Source organism: Chiloscyllium plagiosum, chromosome 7, assembly GCF_004010195.1.
Source record: "Chiloscyllium plagiosum isolate BGI_BamShark_2017 chromosome 7, ASM401019v2, whole genome shotgun sequence".
NCBI classification, from domain to species: domain Eukaryota; kingdom Metazoa; phylum Chordata; class Chondrichthyes; order Orectolobiformes; family Hemiscylliidae; genus Chiloscyllium; species Chiloscyllium plagiosum.
In genome coordinates, this window is record NC_057716.1 from 107,550,088 (window position 1) to 107,565,234 (window position 15,147).

At 42.2% G+C, this 15,147-nt stretch overlaps 1 protein-coding gene and 1 long non-coding RNA gene across 3 annotated transcripts in view; one reads left to right on the plus strand and one right to left on the minus strand.

Annotated features, from left to right (window-relative positions):
- Positions 1 to 3,473, minus strand: part of LOC122552051 — a 26,799-nt gene extending 23,326 nt beyond the window's left edge. Inside the window, exons 1-2 of the long non-coding RNA XR_006312280.1 lie at positions 3,390 to 3,473; positions 2,235 to 2,286 (exon numbers count right to left, since the gene is read on the minus strand). This is a non-coding gene — a long non-coding RNA (uncharacterized LOC122552051). The remainder of the gene's footprint in view (positions 1 to 2,234; positions 2,287 to 3,389) is intronic.
- Positions 3,474 to 3,685: 212 nt separating this feature from the next.
- On the plus strand, positions 3,686 to 14,648 carry LOC122552052 (C-X-C chemokine receptor type 1-like). 2 transcript variants are annotated; one of them, XM_043694606.1, is made up of 3 exons: positions 3,686 to 3,888; positions 10,528 to 10,742; positions 12,813 to 14,648. In XM_043694606.1, exon 3 carries the CDS (start codon positions 12,815 to 12,817, stop codon positions 13,892 to 13,894), a length of 1,080 nt encoding a protein of 359 aa, XP_043550541.1. In that variant the 5' UTR covers positions 3,686 to 3,888; positions 10,528 to 10,742; positions 12,813 to 12,814; the 3' UTR covers positions 13,895 to 14,648. The 2 variants fall into 2 exon arrangements, with proteins under 2 accessions (XP_043550541.1, XP_043550540.1); XM_043694605.1 differs by lacking the exon at positions 10,528 to 10,742.
- The last annotated feature ends 499 nt before the right edge of the window (positions 14,649 to 15,147 follow it).

The following is a 15,147-nucleotide window of genomic DNA, read 5'->3' on the forward strand; positions in this document are numbered from 1 at the left end:
GATCTACCCCCTTCACCCCCAGTTTAGTTTGAAGCCTGACCCACAGCCCTGGTTATGCCATTTGCCAGGAGTCTAGACCCAGCATGAGACTCATTCCATCAGAACCCCTCCCACCTTCCCAGTACTGCAGCCAATATTCAATGAACTCCAACCAGTTTCTCTCACATGAATCTTTCAGCCATGTGTTTACCTCTTTAATCTTATTAACCCTTTGCCAATTACTTTGTGGCTCAGCTAGTAATCCGGAATTATCATCTTTTTGTTTCTGCTTTTTAAACTAGTCCCTAGATGCTCATATTCCCTCAGCAGAACATCTTCCCTCTTTTGACTTAAATCATTGGTACCTACCTGGATCACAACAATGGATCTTTCTCCTCCCACTCCAAATTCTTCTGCAGCCCAGATGAGATATCCTGTACCTGGGCACCGGGCAGGCAACAAAGCCTGATACTCTCAATCCTGGCCACAGGGCAGAGCATCTATCATCCTGACAAGATTATCCCCTATTAGATCGACTCCTGAGACCACATCTGGAGTATTGTGTGCAGTTTTGGTCTCCAAATTTGAGTAAAGACAGTCTGGCTTTTGAGGGAGTGCAGCGAAGCTTTACAAGGTCAATTCTGGGAATGGCGTGACTATCATATGTTGAAAGTTCGGAGCGACTGGGCTTGAGTTTAGAAGGCTGAGAGGGGATCTGATTGAGATGTATAAGATTATTAAAGGATTGGACACTCTGGAGGCAGGAAGCATATTTCCACTAATGGGTGAGTCCAGAACCAGAGGACACAGTTTAAAAATAAGGAGTAGGCCACTTAGAACAGAGTTGAGGAGAAACTTCTTCACCCAGAGAGTGGTGGGTGTATGGAATGCTCTGCCCCAGAGGGCAGTGGAGGCCAAATCTCTGGATACTTTCAAGAAAGAGATGGATAGAGCTCTTAAAGATAGTGGAATTAAGAGTTATAGGGACAAGGCAGGAACAGGATACTGGTTGTGGATGATCAGCCATGATCATAATGAATAGTGGTGCTGGCTCGAAAGGCCGAATGGCATACTCCTGCACCTATTGCCTATTGTCTACATTTCTCTTTTCTCCCCTGTCTTGAATAGCTCTGGGTACCATGATACTATGGATCAGTTTGCTCATTCTCCCTACAGCCCCCACGCTTATCCACACTGGGAGCAAGTATCTTAAACCTGTTCAACAAACTCAAGGTTTGAATCTCCTTCAGCATTACCTCCTGGATCCCTCTAACTACCTCGCTGGCAGTCATAACCTCCTGCCCCTGACCACTGACTGAATTCAGGGAATTAATCAAAGTGGTGTCACTGCCTTCTGAGAAACCAGGACACTCTCCCTCTCCCAGATATGTCAATGTTTGAAGCTCAGATTCCAGCTCATCAGCTCTGAGCTGGAGATCCTCAATGCTTGCTGCAGATGTGGTCACTATGAATCATGGATGCAACTTTGCTTGCTGAGCTGGAAGGTTCATTTTCAGACATTTTGTCATCATACTAGGTAATATAATCAATGAGCCTCTGGTGAAGCATTAGTTTAATTTCCTGTTCTTTTTTTTTCAGAGGGTGATAGATGGGATCCAAATCAATGTGTTTTTTGATAGAGGTCCAGTTGGACAACACTTTAAGTGGAACAACATATCCATCCTAGGACAAAGCAAACAGAGACATGCACAAGAATTCCTAGAAGCATGGTATTCCAACTGGAACTGTATCAAAAAATGCGTCAATTTGGATTCCACCTATCATCCTCTGAGAAAAAGAAAAGGAAATGACATCACCAACACAGGAAATTATGTCACCAACCCAAGAAAACATAAACACATAAATAGAAAGCAGACCATAACACCAATGCTTCACTGGATGCTCACTAATGATGTTACCTAGTATGGGGATGAAACATCTGAAAATGAACCTTCAAGCTCAGTGAGCTAACTTCCATCTAGAACCTCAACCGGAGCTACAAATCTTCTCCAAACTCGCTAACTATGAACCATAATGGATCTCCCAGCTCCTACATCATACAGTGACAACACATCGTCTGGCCCAGCATCTCTATTTCAATTACTAAGTTCTTAATTTGATTTTTAAAAAAAATTGTACTAGTCTTTTAGTTTTGTATCTTGTAAATACTTGCCCAATTTATCTTCAATCTGAAAGTAACCTATGATAGATAGTCAAATTAGTAGCTGTCACCAACAAATGAAGTTGTGGATTACCTGTGATGTCATAATTTTGTGTTGAGCTGCTGATCCTGGCTTTCAATTTATCCTGTTAGAAAAAAAATCTTATAAACTATGAGCCAAAATACAATGCATAAAACAACATTCATCCCCTCTGCACTGAATTCCTCCATTGTCTCCAATTTCCCAAACTACATGCTTACTTGGACTGCCTCTCACTCCAGATAGGACCTTTCTTTTCTGATCATGCAAAGCCCCAACACTGGCTCACTTGGATCTAAAAGATCTTATATCATGATTTAAAAGACAGCTTGGAGTTCCCCAGCCTAAACCTTATGTTAACCCAAGCAAACATTTCTCCCCTAACCAATCAAAGCACATTGTCTCAAAGCTCATCTCATTTCTGTTTGTCCCAGCTACAATGTTTGTTCATGTAGCAATAATGACTGCAACTCGAAGGCAGTCCACTGCTTATAACTTAGTTAATAAGTTTATGGGAATATTAGCTAAAAGTTCTTTATTTCTTTCTGTCTTTTCTTTTGATTTTCCTAAATAATTTTACTTGGAGTGCACCGTGTATAAACAACATTGACATGCCCTTTCAAAATAGCTCTAATTGAGGTGCCTAATTGTGGCCACTTCAATTGACAGTACAGAGACAAATATTTTTTGTGGGGTGGACACCATATATTGAGAACATCAAGCTTCGTTCCATACGATATTAATCAGTTGTTCTCATTATTCAACAGTTCTTTTTACTGAAACCAGGGCTTTCTTTCCAAATTCTCTTTACAGTTGTCAGACTGTCATGGTGAGGTCAAAACTCCATCAGATGTTAAGTCTATATGAATGCATTTCGAGTGAGTTAAAATTGGGCATTTGGATCTTCAAGCTAAAGGAATCTAAGGGTATGGGGAGACTGCAGGAACGAGAGAATGAATTGTATGATCAGCCATGATAATTTTAAATGGTAGAATGAGCTTGAAGGGCCAAATAGCCTACTCTTGCTTAAAGTTTCTATGTTTTTATGTACTCTAGACTTTGGATTACTGTTACAGTGAACATAACCCATATGCTGTTGTCGTCAAGTACCACACACTATGAAAGGGAGTTCAGAACAAGGTTCATAAGTAGCAAAATCTGCAGAGTTATCAATTTCATAGGAATTAACAATCAGGAACAAACACTCACCCTAATTTAACAAACACGTTGCAAAAATGGACATCCATAATAGTGTCATTTCAGGTTACGACCTGTTTTAACAGTACAATGCGTAACATATTCTCACGGATTTTACCCAGACCTCTTGAGTCACTTCTCCTTCAGATTCTGCATTTTCTTCTTTCAATTTCTTAATGCCTTGCAACACTCTTCCCATTTTACAGAACATCTATTGCAATTTGGCTGAACTCATACTTTGTTATTGTACAAAGCTTTGCTTGTGTCACCAAACATTGTGTAAACATTATATTAGGCTGTGAGATGTTCTCTTGTTTGCATCTGTTACGTTAAACAGTGAAGCAAATCATTTTGCTTCACTGGATGCTGGATGCTGCCTGACCTGCTGTGCTGTTCCAGCAATAAAGTTTCAACTTTGATCTCCAGCATCTGCAGACCTCACTTTCTCCTCCAAGCAAGTCATTTTACCAACTTACAGTCAGACAGGTAACACCAATCATCTTGTGAGAAGGTACGTATATTTAATCAACTGTTCAATTTAATCCAATTGACAGACATTATTTTGCTTATTTGTGCAACATAGTTTGGAGAGTTCCTGCAAATATTTTGACATCTGATTTGATTTGATTTAGAGATGGTTGGTAGATCTCTGACAATAAATGAGATTAAATAATTAAATAAATAAGAAGTGGACTATAAAAAATAACTTTATGAAGAGAATCAAGAGAAGAAAGAATTTTTCTTTTGCTCATAAGATGATATCTTATGGAATTGCATACTAGACCTGAAAATAAATATTTATTCAAATTGTTTGACTCTATTCTGACACAAGTATGAGAAGAAAAGAAAATTAGGTTAATCCATGTCTTTTGTAATTCTCAATTCATCCCAGACAGCCTTACAGGAGCATTATGACTTTGTGAAAAGACAGAATGTTGCAGATTATGGAAATAAGACAAATAAATACAAAATGCTGCAAATACTCAGCTAGTCAGGAAGCATCTGTAGAGACATTGACAGAGCTCACATTTCAGATTGGTGATGCCAACTCTGTTTTTCTCTTCAAAGATGCTGCCTGACCTGCTGAATTCCAGCATTTTCTGTTTTTATTAAGTGTACATATAAATGTATGAATAAGGAGCAGGTATAGGCTATTCAGCCCTTCAAAACTGCTGTGCTTTTCAATAAAATCAAAGCTGATCTGATAAAGTCCACAGAAAGTTTTAGTCTATGTTCCCTCTTCTAGGAGAAATTGGGGACTGCAGATACTGGAGATCAGAGTTGAGAGTGTGGTGCTGGAAAAGCACAGCAGGTCAGGCAGCATCTGAGGAGCAGGAGAATCGATGTTTCGGATATAAGCCCTTCATCAGGAAAGAGACTTATGGTCGGGGGGTTGAGAGATAAATGGGAGGGGGATGGGGTTGGGGGGAAGGTAGCTGAGAATGCAATAGGTAGATGAAGGTGAGGGAGAAGGTCATAGGCCGAAGAGGAAGGTGGAACAGATTCTTGGATCTTTCCATCTCCATCTCCAGCGACTGACTAACCACAGACAACTATCCACATGGTCAACGATGCCCTTCAGCACATCTCCTCCACTTTCCACACCTCCACCCTTGAACCTCACTCCTCCCAACACAACAAGGGCAGAACTCCCCCCTGGTCAAAGAGTCATAGGGATGGACAGCACGGAAACAGACCCTTTGGTACAAGTTGTCCATGCCGATCAGCTATCCCAACCCAATCTAGTCCCACCTGCCACATCCCTCCAAACCCTTCCTATTCATATACCCATCCAGATGCCTTTTAAATGTTGCAATTGTACCAGCCTCCACCCTCTGGCAGCTCATTCCATACACGTACCACCCTCGTCATGAAAAAGTTGCCCCTTAGGTCTCTTTTACATCTTTCCCCTCTCACCCTATACCTAAGCCCTCTAGTTCTGCAGTCCCCCATCCCAGGGAAAAGACTTTGTCTATTTATCGTATTCATCCCCTCATCCTATCCATTCTCTTTGTTCAGCAACACTTCTACGACCTTACCATTAAGTGTATAAGTCCTGCTCTGATTTGCTTTCCCAAACTGCAGCAGCTTGCATTTATCTAAATTTTTTTTAGATTAGATTACTTACAGTGTGGAAACAGGCCCTTCGGCCCAACAAGTCCACACCGACCCGCCGAAGCGTAACCCACCCAGACCCATTCCCCTACATTTACCCCTTCACCTAACACTACAGGCAATTTAGCCTGGCCAATTCACCTAATGTGCACATTTTTGGATTGTGGGAGGAAGCCGGAGCACCCGGAGAAAAGCCAAGCAGACACGGGGAGAATATGCAAACTTCACACAGAGAGTCACCTAAGGCAGGAATTGAACCCAGGTCTCTGGCGCTGTGAGGCGGCAGTGCTAACCACTGTGCCACCGTGCCGCTCACAAATTAATCTCCATCTGCCACTTCTCAAGCCCATTGGCCCATCTGATCAAGATCCTGTTGTAATCTGAGGTAACCTTCTTCACTGTCCACTACACCTCCAATTTTGGTGTCATCTGAAAACTTACTAACTATATGCAGTTCCTCTTACAGTCACATCCAAAACCTCCATATACATCACATCATCCTCCCCACCACCACCAAACGGATCCCTACTAGAGATATATTTCCCTCCACACCCCTATCAGCACTCCGGAGAGACCATTCCCTCCGCAACTCCCTCATCAGGTTCACACCCCCCACCAGCCCATACCCCACCCCTGGCACCAGCTGTGTTTTTCCAGCACCACATTCTCCGACGTTGAGTACAAGAGTCAGGATGTCATGTTCCAGCTTTATCAAACTTTGGTTAGGCCACAGTTAGAGTATTGTGTTCAATTCTGGTCACCACATTACTAGTGGTGTTCTGCAGGGATCCATACTGGGATCTCTGCTGTTTATGATTTCTCACCTCCCGACACCTTTCTTTGCCACCGCAGGAAGTGCAAACCTTCGGCCAAGACCCCAAGAGTACTTCCAGTCCAAGAGAAATTTACCTGTACCTCCACCAATGTCATCTACTGTATCCATTGCACCCGACGTGGTCTCCTCTACATCGGAGAGACAGAATGCCTCCTTGCGGTCGTTTGAGAGAACATCTCTGGGACACCTGCACCAACCAACCCCACCGCCTTGTGAATGAACACTTCAACTCCCACTCCCAGTCCATCAAGGACATGCAGGCCTTGAGCCTCCTCCATCGCCAAGCCCTTATCACCTAACAATTAGAGGAAGAATGCCTCATATTGTACCTTGGGACACTGCAACCAAATTGGATCAATGTGAATGTCACCAGTTTCCTCATTTCCCCTCCATCCACATTATTCCAGTCCCAAATCCTCAACCTGGCACTGCTCTCCTGACCTGTCCATCACATTTCCTCAAATCTTCTCAAAATTTGCTATCACCTTTCCTATCTATCCGCTCATATTTCCTCTCTGACCTATAACCTTTTCCTCCACCTTCATCTACCTCTCGCATTCCCAGCTACCTTCCACCCAACCCCACCCACCTCCCATTTATCTCTCAGCTCCCTGTCCCACAAGCCTCATTCCTGATGAAGGGTTTATGCTTGAAATGTTGATTCTTTTTTCTGCTCCTCGGAGCTGTCTGACCTGCTGTGCTTTCCCAGCACCACACTCTCATTCCCTTATATACTAACTTGCTTGAATTTTTAATAAGGTAACAGAGATTAATGTCGATGGCCTCATGTGCATTTGATCAACAAAGTGTGTGTTCCCTACATAGAAGAAGTGCTGAAAAATGTGTTGTAGGAAAAGCGCAGCAGGTCAGGCAGCATCCAAGGAGCAGGAGAATCGACGTTTNCTTATGCCCGAAACGTCGATTCTCCTGTTCCCTGGATGCTGCCTGACCTGCTGCGCTTTTCCAGCAACACATTTTCAGCTCTGATCTCCAGCATCTGCAGCCCTCACTTTCTCCATAGAAGAAGTGTACTGCTATTGGAACTGGCTGCTGAGATTCAGTTGCAAATGCAGGTTGTAGTTTGACAGCTGGAGTTTAATTTGATAAATGGGATGTGTTGTATTTTGATAAAACAAACTAGGGCAGGACTTACACCTTAATGGTAGAGCCCTGGGTAGGGTTAGGAGAAAGTGAGGACTGCAGATGCTAGAGAGTCAGAGTCGAAATGTGTGGCACTGGAAAAGCACAGTGGGTCGGGCAGCATCCAAGGAAGGGCTTATGCCAAAATTACAACTCCTCCTGCCGGACCTGTGATTTTCGACTCTGGGTAGTGTTGTCAAACAGAGGGACCTAGGAGTTTAGATACTTGAAAGTTATGTCACAGTTAGACAGGGTGGATAAGAAGGCACTTAAGCACACTTGCCTTCATTGCTCAGACAGAATGGAAATTGAAATGTCATATTGAGGCTGTACAGGACACTGGTGAGTCCACTTTTGGAGTACTGTGTACAGTTCTGATCGCTCTACTATGGCAAGGATATTATTAAATTTGAGAGGATTCAGAAGATTTACCAGGATGTTGTCAGGACTGGAGGATTTGGGGTATAAAGATAGGCAGGGACTATTTTCACTGGAGTGCAGGAGGTTGTGGGGTGACTTTATAAGGGTTTATAAATAAGATGAATAGCAAAGGCCTTTCCTCTAGGGTGGGGGAGTTCAAAACTAGAGGGTATATTTTTAAGGTGAGAGGTGAAAGATTTAAAAGGGACCTGACGGGCATTTTTTTTCACATGGAGGTTAGTTCATATGTGGAATGAACTGCCATAGGAAATGATAGATGCAATTAGTTAAAACATGTAAAAAATATTTGGTCAGGAATATGGATAAGAAAAGTTGAGAGGGAAATGGGCCAAACAGGGGCAAATGGAACTAGTTTAATTTAGGAAACCTGGTCAGCATAAAAGAATTAGATGAGCTGGTCTGTTTCTGTGCTGCATGTCTCTATGAATCTATGACTCTATTAAACGCCATCTGCCATTTCTCAGTCCATTGGCCTAATTGATCATAGTTGTAATCTTAGATAGCCTTCTTCACTGTTGACTATATCACCAGTTTTGGTGTCATCTGTGAACTTCCATTCCTCCTAAGTTCTCATCCAAATCATTTATATAATTGTCAGGCAACAATGGAGCCAGCACTGATCCCTGTGGAACTCTGGTGGTCACAGGTCTCCAGTCTGAAAAACAACCCTCCACCACCAAACTCTGTCTCCTATTGTCAAGTCAACTTTGTATCCAGTTGACAAGCTCTCCCTGAATCTCAACTTTGTTGGGCTAGTATATTAGCATGGATAGATATTGGCTAACGAATAGAAAACTGAGAGTTGGCAATAAAGGGAACTTTTTTAGGTTCAGAACCTGTAACAAGTGGTGTGTCATAGTGTTGGGATCACAAATATTTACAATATTATTGACTTGAATGAAGAAAGGGAATGTGGTATAGCCAGGTTTGAGGGTGGCATGAAGAATTTACAGAGGGATATAAGTTAAGTGAATCAGCAAAAACTTGGTAGATGGGACATAATGTGGGAGAATGTGAGGTCATGCACTTTTGCAGGAAGAATAGTGGAGTTGAATATTTCAGGTCCAGTGACCTTTTCTCAGAAACGGTCTGAAGGACTATTTTGAAGTGTCACTGGACCCAAAATTTTAATTCTGTTTTTTCTCCACAGATGCTGACAGACCTGCTAGTTTTTCCAGCAATTTCTAGTTTTTCCAGCAATTTCTGATTCTGTGCTACAGCACAGAGGGATCAATGATCACAAAAAGCTTGCATTGAAGTTCGGCAGGTAATAGAGAAGGGAAATGTAATGATGGCCTTAATTTCAAAAAGCATGGAAGCTAAAAGTAAGGGAGTCTTGTAAACTGAGATTGGAGGGATTTCAGAGAAGGTTGACTTGGTTTGTCCTGGGTTGAAAAGGACTTTCTTGTGAGAAGAGCTGGAATTGATTGGTCCTGTACTAATTGGAGTTTAGAAGAGTGATGTGTATCCTTAATGAAAAGTCCAAGACTCTTAGGAGACTAGACTGGGTAGATGCAGAAAGGTTCTTTCCCTTTGTACAAAACTGTAGAACCAGAGGGCATAATCTCAGTCACCCCATTTTAGACAGAAATGAGGAGCAATTTCTTTTCTCAGAGAGTAGTGAATCTATGGAATGCTTTATCATGAGGGCTGTTGAGGCTGAGCCATTTAGCCTATTTAAAAAAGGTTATGGGCAAAAGTCAGGCTAGCAGAGTTGTGCATTATCAGCCAGGGTCTTATTGAATAGTAGAGCAGACTTGATGGGCTGATGGCCTACTTCTGTTCCTACGTCTTATGGTCTTAGTATTGATGACACCTTCCATCACCTTTATGATGAATGAGAGTAGGCTGATGGAGCAGTACCAAAATCAGAAATTGCTGGAAAAACTAGCAGGTCTGTCAGCATCTGTGGAGAAAAAACAGAATTAAAATTCTGGGTCCAGTGACACTTCAAAATAGTCCTTCAGACCGTTTCTGAGAAAAGGTCACTGGACCTGAAAAATTAAGTCTGCTTTCTTTTCACAGATGCTGTCAGACCTACCGAGTTTTTCCAGCAATTTCTAATTTTGTTTCTGATTTTCAGAAACTACAATCTTTGATTTTCTGATGGGCTGGGGCAGTAATTGGCTGGGTTGGATTTGTCTTGCTTTTTGAGTACGGGCATAGAAGTTGTTGGTTGGCTTGCTGAGCTGGTTGATTTTCTTGCAAACGTTTCATCTCCTTCCTGGGCGACATGTTCAGTCTGTGTAGCCTCCAGATGAAGCACTGTCATTGTGATCTGCCCTGAATTTATATGGTTCAGTCAGTGCAAAACTGGAATACCTGAAGATGTCACCCAGGAGTGAGATGAAATATTTGCGAGCCAACCAACAACTTCAACCACAACACCAGCTATGGGTCTTCATAAAATCTTGTACAGGACATACCTGGGCAATTTTCCACACTGTTGGGTAGGTGTAGCATTGTAGCTGTATTCGAACAGCTTGGCTAAGGGAGCAGCAAGTTCTGAAGCACAAGTCTTCAGTGCTATTGCTGGAATGTTGTCAGTGCCCATAACCTTTGCAGTATCCAGTGTCTCCAGCTCCTTCTTTATTTCATGAGGAATGAATTAAATTGCAGAAGGTGCTGAGGATATCTGAAGGGAGCTGAGATGGATGATCCACTTGACATTTCTGGTTGAAGATTATTGGGAATGCTTCAGTCTTCGATGGCAGGATCGAACAAGTAAAGATATAACGCCAGAAATGCTTGCCTCAACTCAAAGATGACTGTTGAAAGTAAATCTCTTCAGGAGCGTGCTTTTCTCTCATCGCCAATGAAGTAACTCCACAAAGGCAGGTATCCTGTCACCAAGTCACCATTTATTTACATGGGGAGATTACTTGACCCTGATCCAGCTTCTTCAGAGATAGCTCTCAAGAGTAAACAGAACCTCTGACTCTCCTGTTTGTATCTGTCAGCCAGGACCAGGTTAACAGCCCCAATCAGGGAACCCATATCCTATGAGGTCCATTTGACTGACCTGGTTACAATTGCTACATATGTCACTGCTATTGTCAGCCAGGATGTTATCAGGGCCCTTTACCTTTGCAGTATCCAGTGTTTTCAATCAGTTCTAGACATCACTTGGTATGATTCAATTTGCTGAAGATTAGGATCTATGGTGCTAGGGAACGCAGTGCATGACAGCTATTACAAAGAGAATGCATTGCCTCATTGTCCAGTGCTTTTGCAGCATTAGGGAATAATTTATTCTATCTCAATGAGAGGCAGCCATCTTCCACCAGCCATGCCAGAAAGACTGTTAATCTGAAGTGTCCTGTGCATGTAGAGAATGCCTGCACAAGCCCACTTATCAACATGGTATCATCCAGCCATGACAAAACTGATGATTATAGTGCCAGCCTCTCGGGCTGATTTGATGCCTGCTCTGTGCATCAATACCATGTGGGTCATGCTGACATTGTCTCCTAACACTCCCCTCTGAACAGAAACCTGCCTATTGGCCCAAGAACAAACATGAGTGATCTTTAAAGGCTGAGCTGTTGAACCTGTAACTCAGGTGCTTTTGTCTCACTTTTACTCTTGCAAAGTTTGTGTTGGTGACTTGTTGAATTTGCTGCAATCTGACAAGGAGAGAGTGGAGTTTTCTTCCCTGATTCCAGAGAGTCTATAAATGATATGAGGGTTAAAACTGACAAAGGACAAAATCTTGGCCTGAAAACATGGCGGCCATTCACAGTGAAGAGAGGGAAAGCTGTGTGCAGAGGTGTTTGCATTTCGTGTTCAAGTTAACTTTGCTAACACTAGTCAGCTGGTGGTTATTGAAACATGCACATTAGATAAGGTTTAGTGGTAGAGGAGGCCCAGGAACTGCATTTCCTTGTCAGAGTGGGAGGTGAGTGCGGGTGTCCCAGAGATGTTCCCTGAAACAATCCACAAGAAGGTGTCTTGTCTCTCCGGATCATTTCAGAGAACTTATGCAGGTCCTGGGCCTCCTTCACTGCCAAACTGTTACCACCTGACGCCAGGAGGAGGAACGCAGCATATTCTGCCTTGGGACCCTGCAACCACACAGGATAAATGTGGATTTCAACAGTTTCCTCATTTCCCCTCCCCTCACATTATTCCAGTACCAAGTCTCCAACTCGGCACTGCCCTCCGGACTCATCCATCACTGCCCCCTCTGACTTATCACCTTCTCCCTCACCTTCATCCACCTATTGCATTCCCATCTACCTCCCCCCAACTCCACCCCCCTCCCATTTATCTCTCAGTCCCGACCCACAAGCCTCTTTTCTGATGAAGGGTTCTGCTCGAAATGTCGAATCTCCTGCTCTTTGGATGCCTGACCGGCTACGCTTTTCCAGCACCACAGTCTCGACTAATAATGTAATGGGAGAAGTATTAAAAAGACATCTCAGAAGAAAAGTGTAGCGAGCAATGATGGCATTGAGGGTGAGTTGGGGATTTGGAATCGGAGTTGGCTGGCTGGAAGAAGACAGAGGGTAGTAGTTCTATGATCCCTTTGAGCAAAACTTTCTGCTTCAATAAATGTAACTCAAACTTTGCTTTCTGTCTGTGAACCCATTTCTATTCAAGCAGTAGTGTTTCCTTCCATTTAATGTGTTTGAAATTTGCGATCAGCCTCATATGAAAACCCATATACTGTAATGCATTTTGTTTATGTAGCTGATCATTCACTACATCAAAAATCTCTAGTAGGACAAGTCCAAGTTTTCATACCTGATCAACACATTCCTTTCCAATTCACACCAACAATAATCACAATTTCAGATTTGCACTCAGCCAGAATCACACATTCTTTGCAGAATCTTTCAAAATGACTTAATATTTGAATTAGTTTTATTCTCAATTACTGATCTGTTCTTTGTTTCTTTTAGAAATGGGAAGCATAACCATTAATTTTGATGACATGGACTTCAGCGATTTGTTTGACAACTACAGTAGTGACTGGTACACTTATATTGATCCTGACATAAGTCCCTGTACCCTCGCAGTTAGTGGTAATTGGATCAACACAGCTCTGGCTGTTATCTATAGCCTGGCGTGCTTCCTCGCTGTGACAGGCAACATTATCGTAATGATTGTCCTACTCTGCAATCAACACACAATATTATCCACAGACATCTACCTGCTTCATCTGGCAGTGGCTGATTTGCTCTTTGCCATGACCTTGCCTTTTTGGGCAGTGGATGCCGTATCCGGCTGGGTGTTTGGTGATACCATGTGTAAAATCATCAGCATGTTACAGGAAGTTAACTTCTACAGTGGGATTTTATTGCTGGCTTGTATCAGTATTGATCGCTATCTGTCCATTGTTTACGCTACGCGGGCCCACAAGCAGAAGAGACCATTTATAATCAAGCTGGTTTGTGCTGCTGTTTGGTTGCTGGCTATTGTCCTGTCTTTACTGGTTTTGTACAAGGGTGAATATACTCCACCTGGTTCCAACAGAAAGATATGTTATGAGATACTTGATGGTGAATTTGCTGCAAAGTGGAGAATAATCACCAGATTTTTGCGGCATTTTATTGGGTTTCTTATCCCTCTGGCTGCCATGGTATTCTGCTACAGTGTGACAATCCAAAAATTGTGTCAAACGAAGGGATTTCAGAAACATAAAGCCATGAAAATCATCATCGTGGTGGTGTTGGCTTTTATCATTTGTTGGTTCCCACACAATATTACGGTGTTCATCGACACACTGATGAGGAGCAAACTCATTGCTGAGACTTGTGAGAAGCGTAATCACATTGACAGAGCTCTCTTTGGAACTCAAAGTTTGGGATTCCTGCACAGCTGTATTAATCCAATTGTATATGCATTCATTGGGGTGAAATTCAGGAGGAATCTGCTCAAAGTTTTGGCTAGTAAAGGAATTATTAAACAAAGAAGAATGGCAATATATAGCAGATCTGTATCTTCCTCTTCTGAAGCCGGACTAATTTCAAGCAACATATAGAAGCCTTGTGGTCAGGTTACTGCAACCAATCAGTAAGGTACCAAATGTAAATAACTAAAGTTAATGGACTGAGCTATCCAAGACTCAGTCAGTGTTAATGCTGTGTTCTGAAATGATGAAAATAAATTGGCATATCCTGCATGGTTCACTGTGTTAATATCTGATGTATAATGCTCAGAAATAATGCTTGCAATTTCCAATGTACAAGTTCTGGACCTGATGGTCACCAATCTCCATTGTATTATCTGATTAACATTGAAAAACAAAATTAATAAGAGTGTGGATTGCACTGGTTGACATTTATTGCCTGTCCCCTAATTATCTGAATTGGCATCCACACTGCTGTGATTCTGGAGTCAGATGTAGACCAGACCAGATAAGGATGTCAAATTTCATTCTCAAAAGGAAACTTCCTTAAGCAAAAAGCAAATTAATGTGAATGTTAGAGGTGGAAAATAAAAATGGAGAAAATTGGAAATTCTCAGCATGTCTAGCAACAATCATGTTGTGAAGAAATGTCATCAATCTGAAATAGTAACTCTCTGTTACTCTCTTATGATGAAAGGCATACAGTGCATTATATTTTTGAGATTTTTTATTGAAATAGAGATAAATAGATATGGATAATTTCTGTGAATTAAATATTTTGAAGCATGTCAGAAATTATTTGCATCAGCATAGAGCCACAGAGTCATACAACACAGAAACAGTCTCTTTGATCCTACCAATCCATGCTAACCATAATCTGGATTGGAGTGGTGCTGGAAAATCACAGCAGTTCAGGCAGCATCCAAGGAGCAGGAAAATCGACATTTCAGGCAAAAGCCCTCTGATGAAGGGCTTTTACCATGCCAACCATAATCCTAAACTAAACTGGTCCCACCTGCCCGCACTTGGCCCATATCCCTCTGAACTTTTCTTATTCATATATGTTAAATGCTATAACTGTACCTGCATCCATCACTTCTTCTGGACATTCCAGATATGAACCACTATGTATAAAACAAATGCCCACGTGTTTTTTAAATCTTTCTCCTCTCACCTTAAAAATATGCCCTCTAATCTTGAAAAGGCACCTCTGGTCATCTTATCAATATCACTCATGACTTTATAAACCGCTCTTAGGTCACCCCTCAATCTCCTACACTCCAGTGAAAAACGTCCCAGTCTATCTAGCTCATCTTTATAACTCAAACCTTCCATTCCTGGCAACATCCTGTTCGATCTCTTCTGAACACCCTCCACTTAATGAT

Bases quoted from the DNA above. Each gene is read 5' to 3' on its own strand.
- LOC122552052 (XM_043694606.1), top strand. From the start codon at position 12,815: ATGGGAAGCATAACCATTAATTTTGATGACATGGACTTCAGCGATTTG.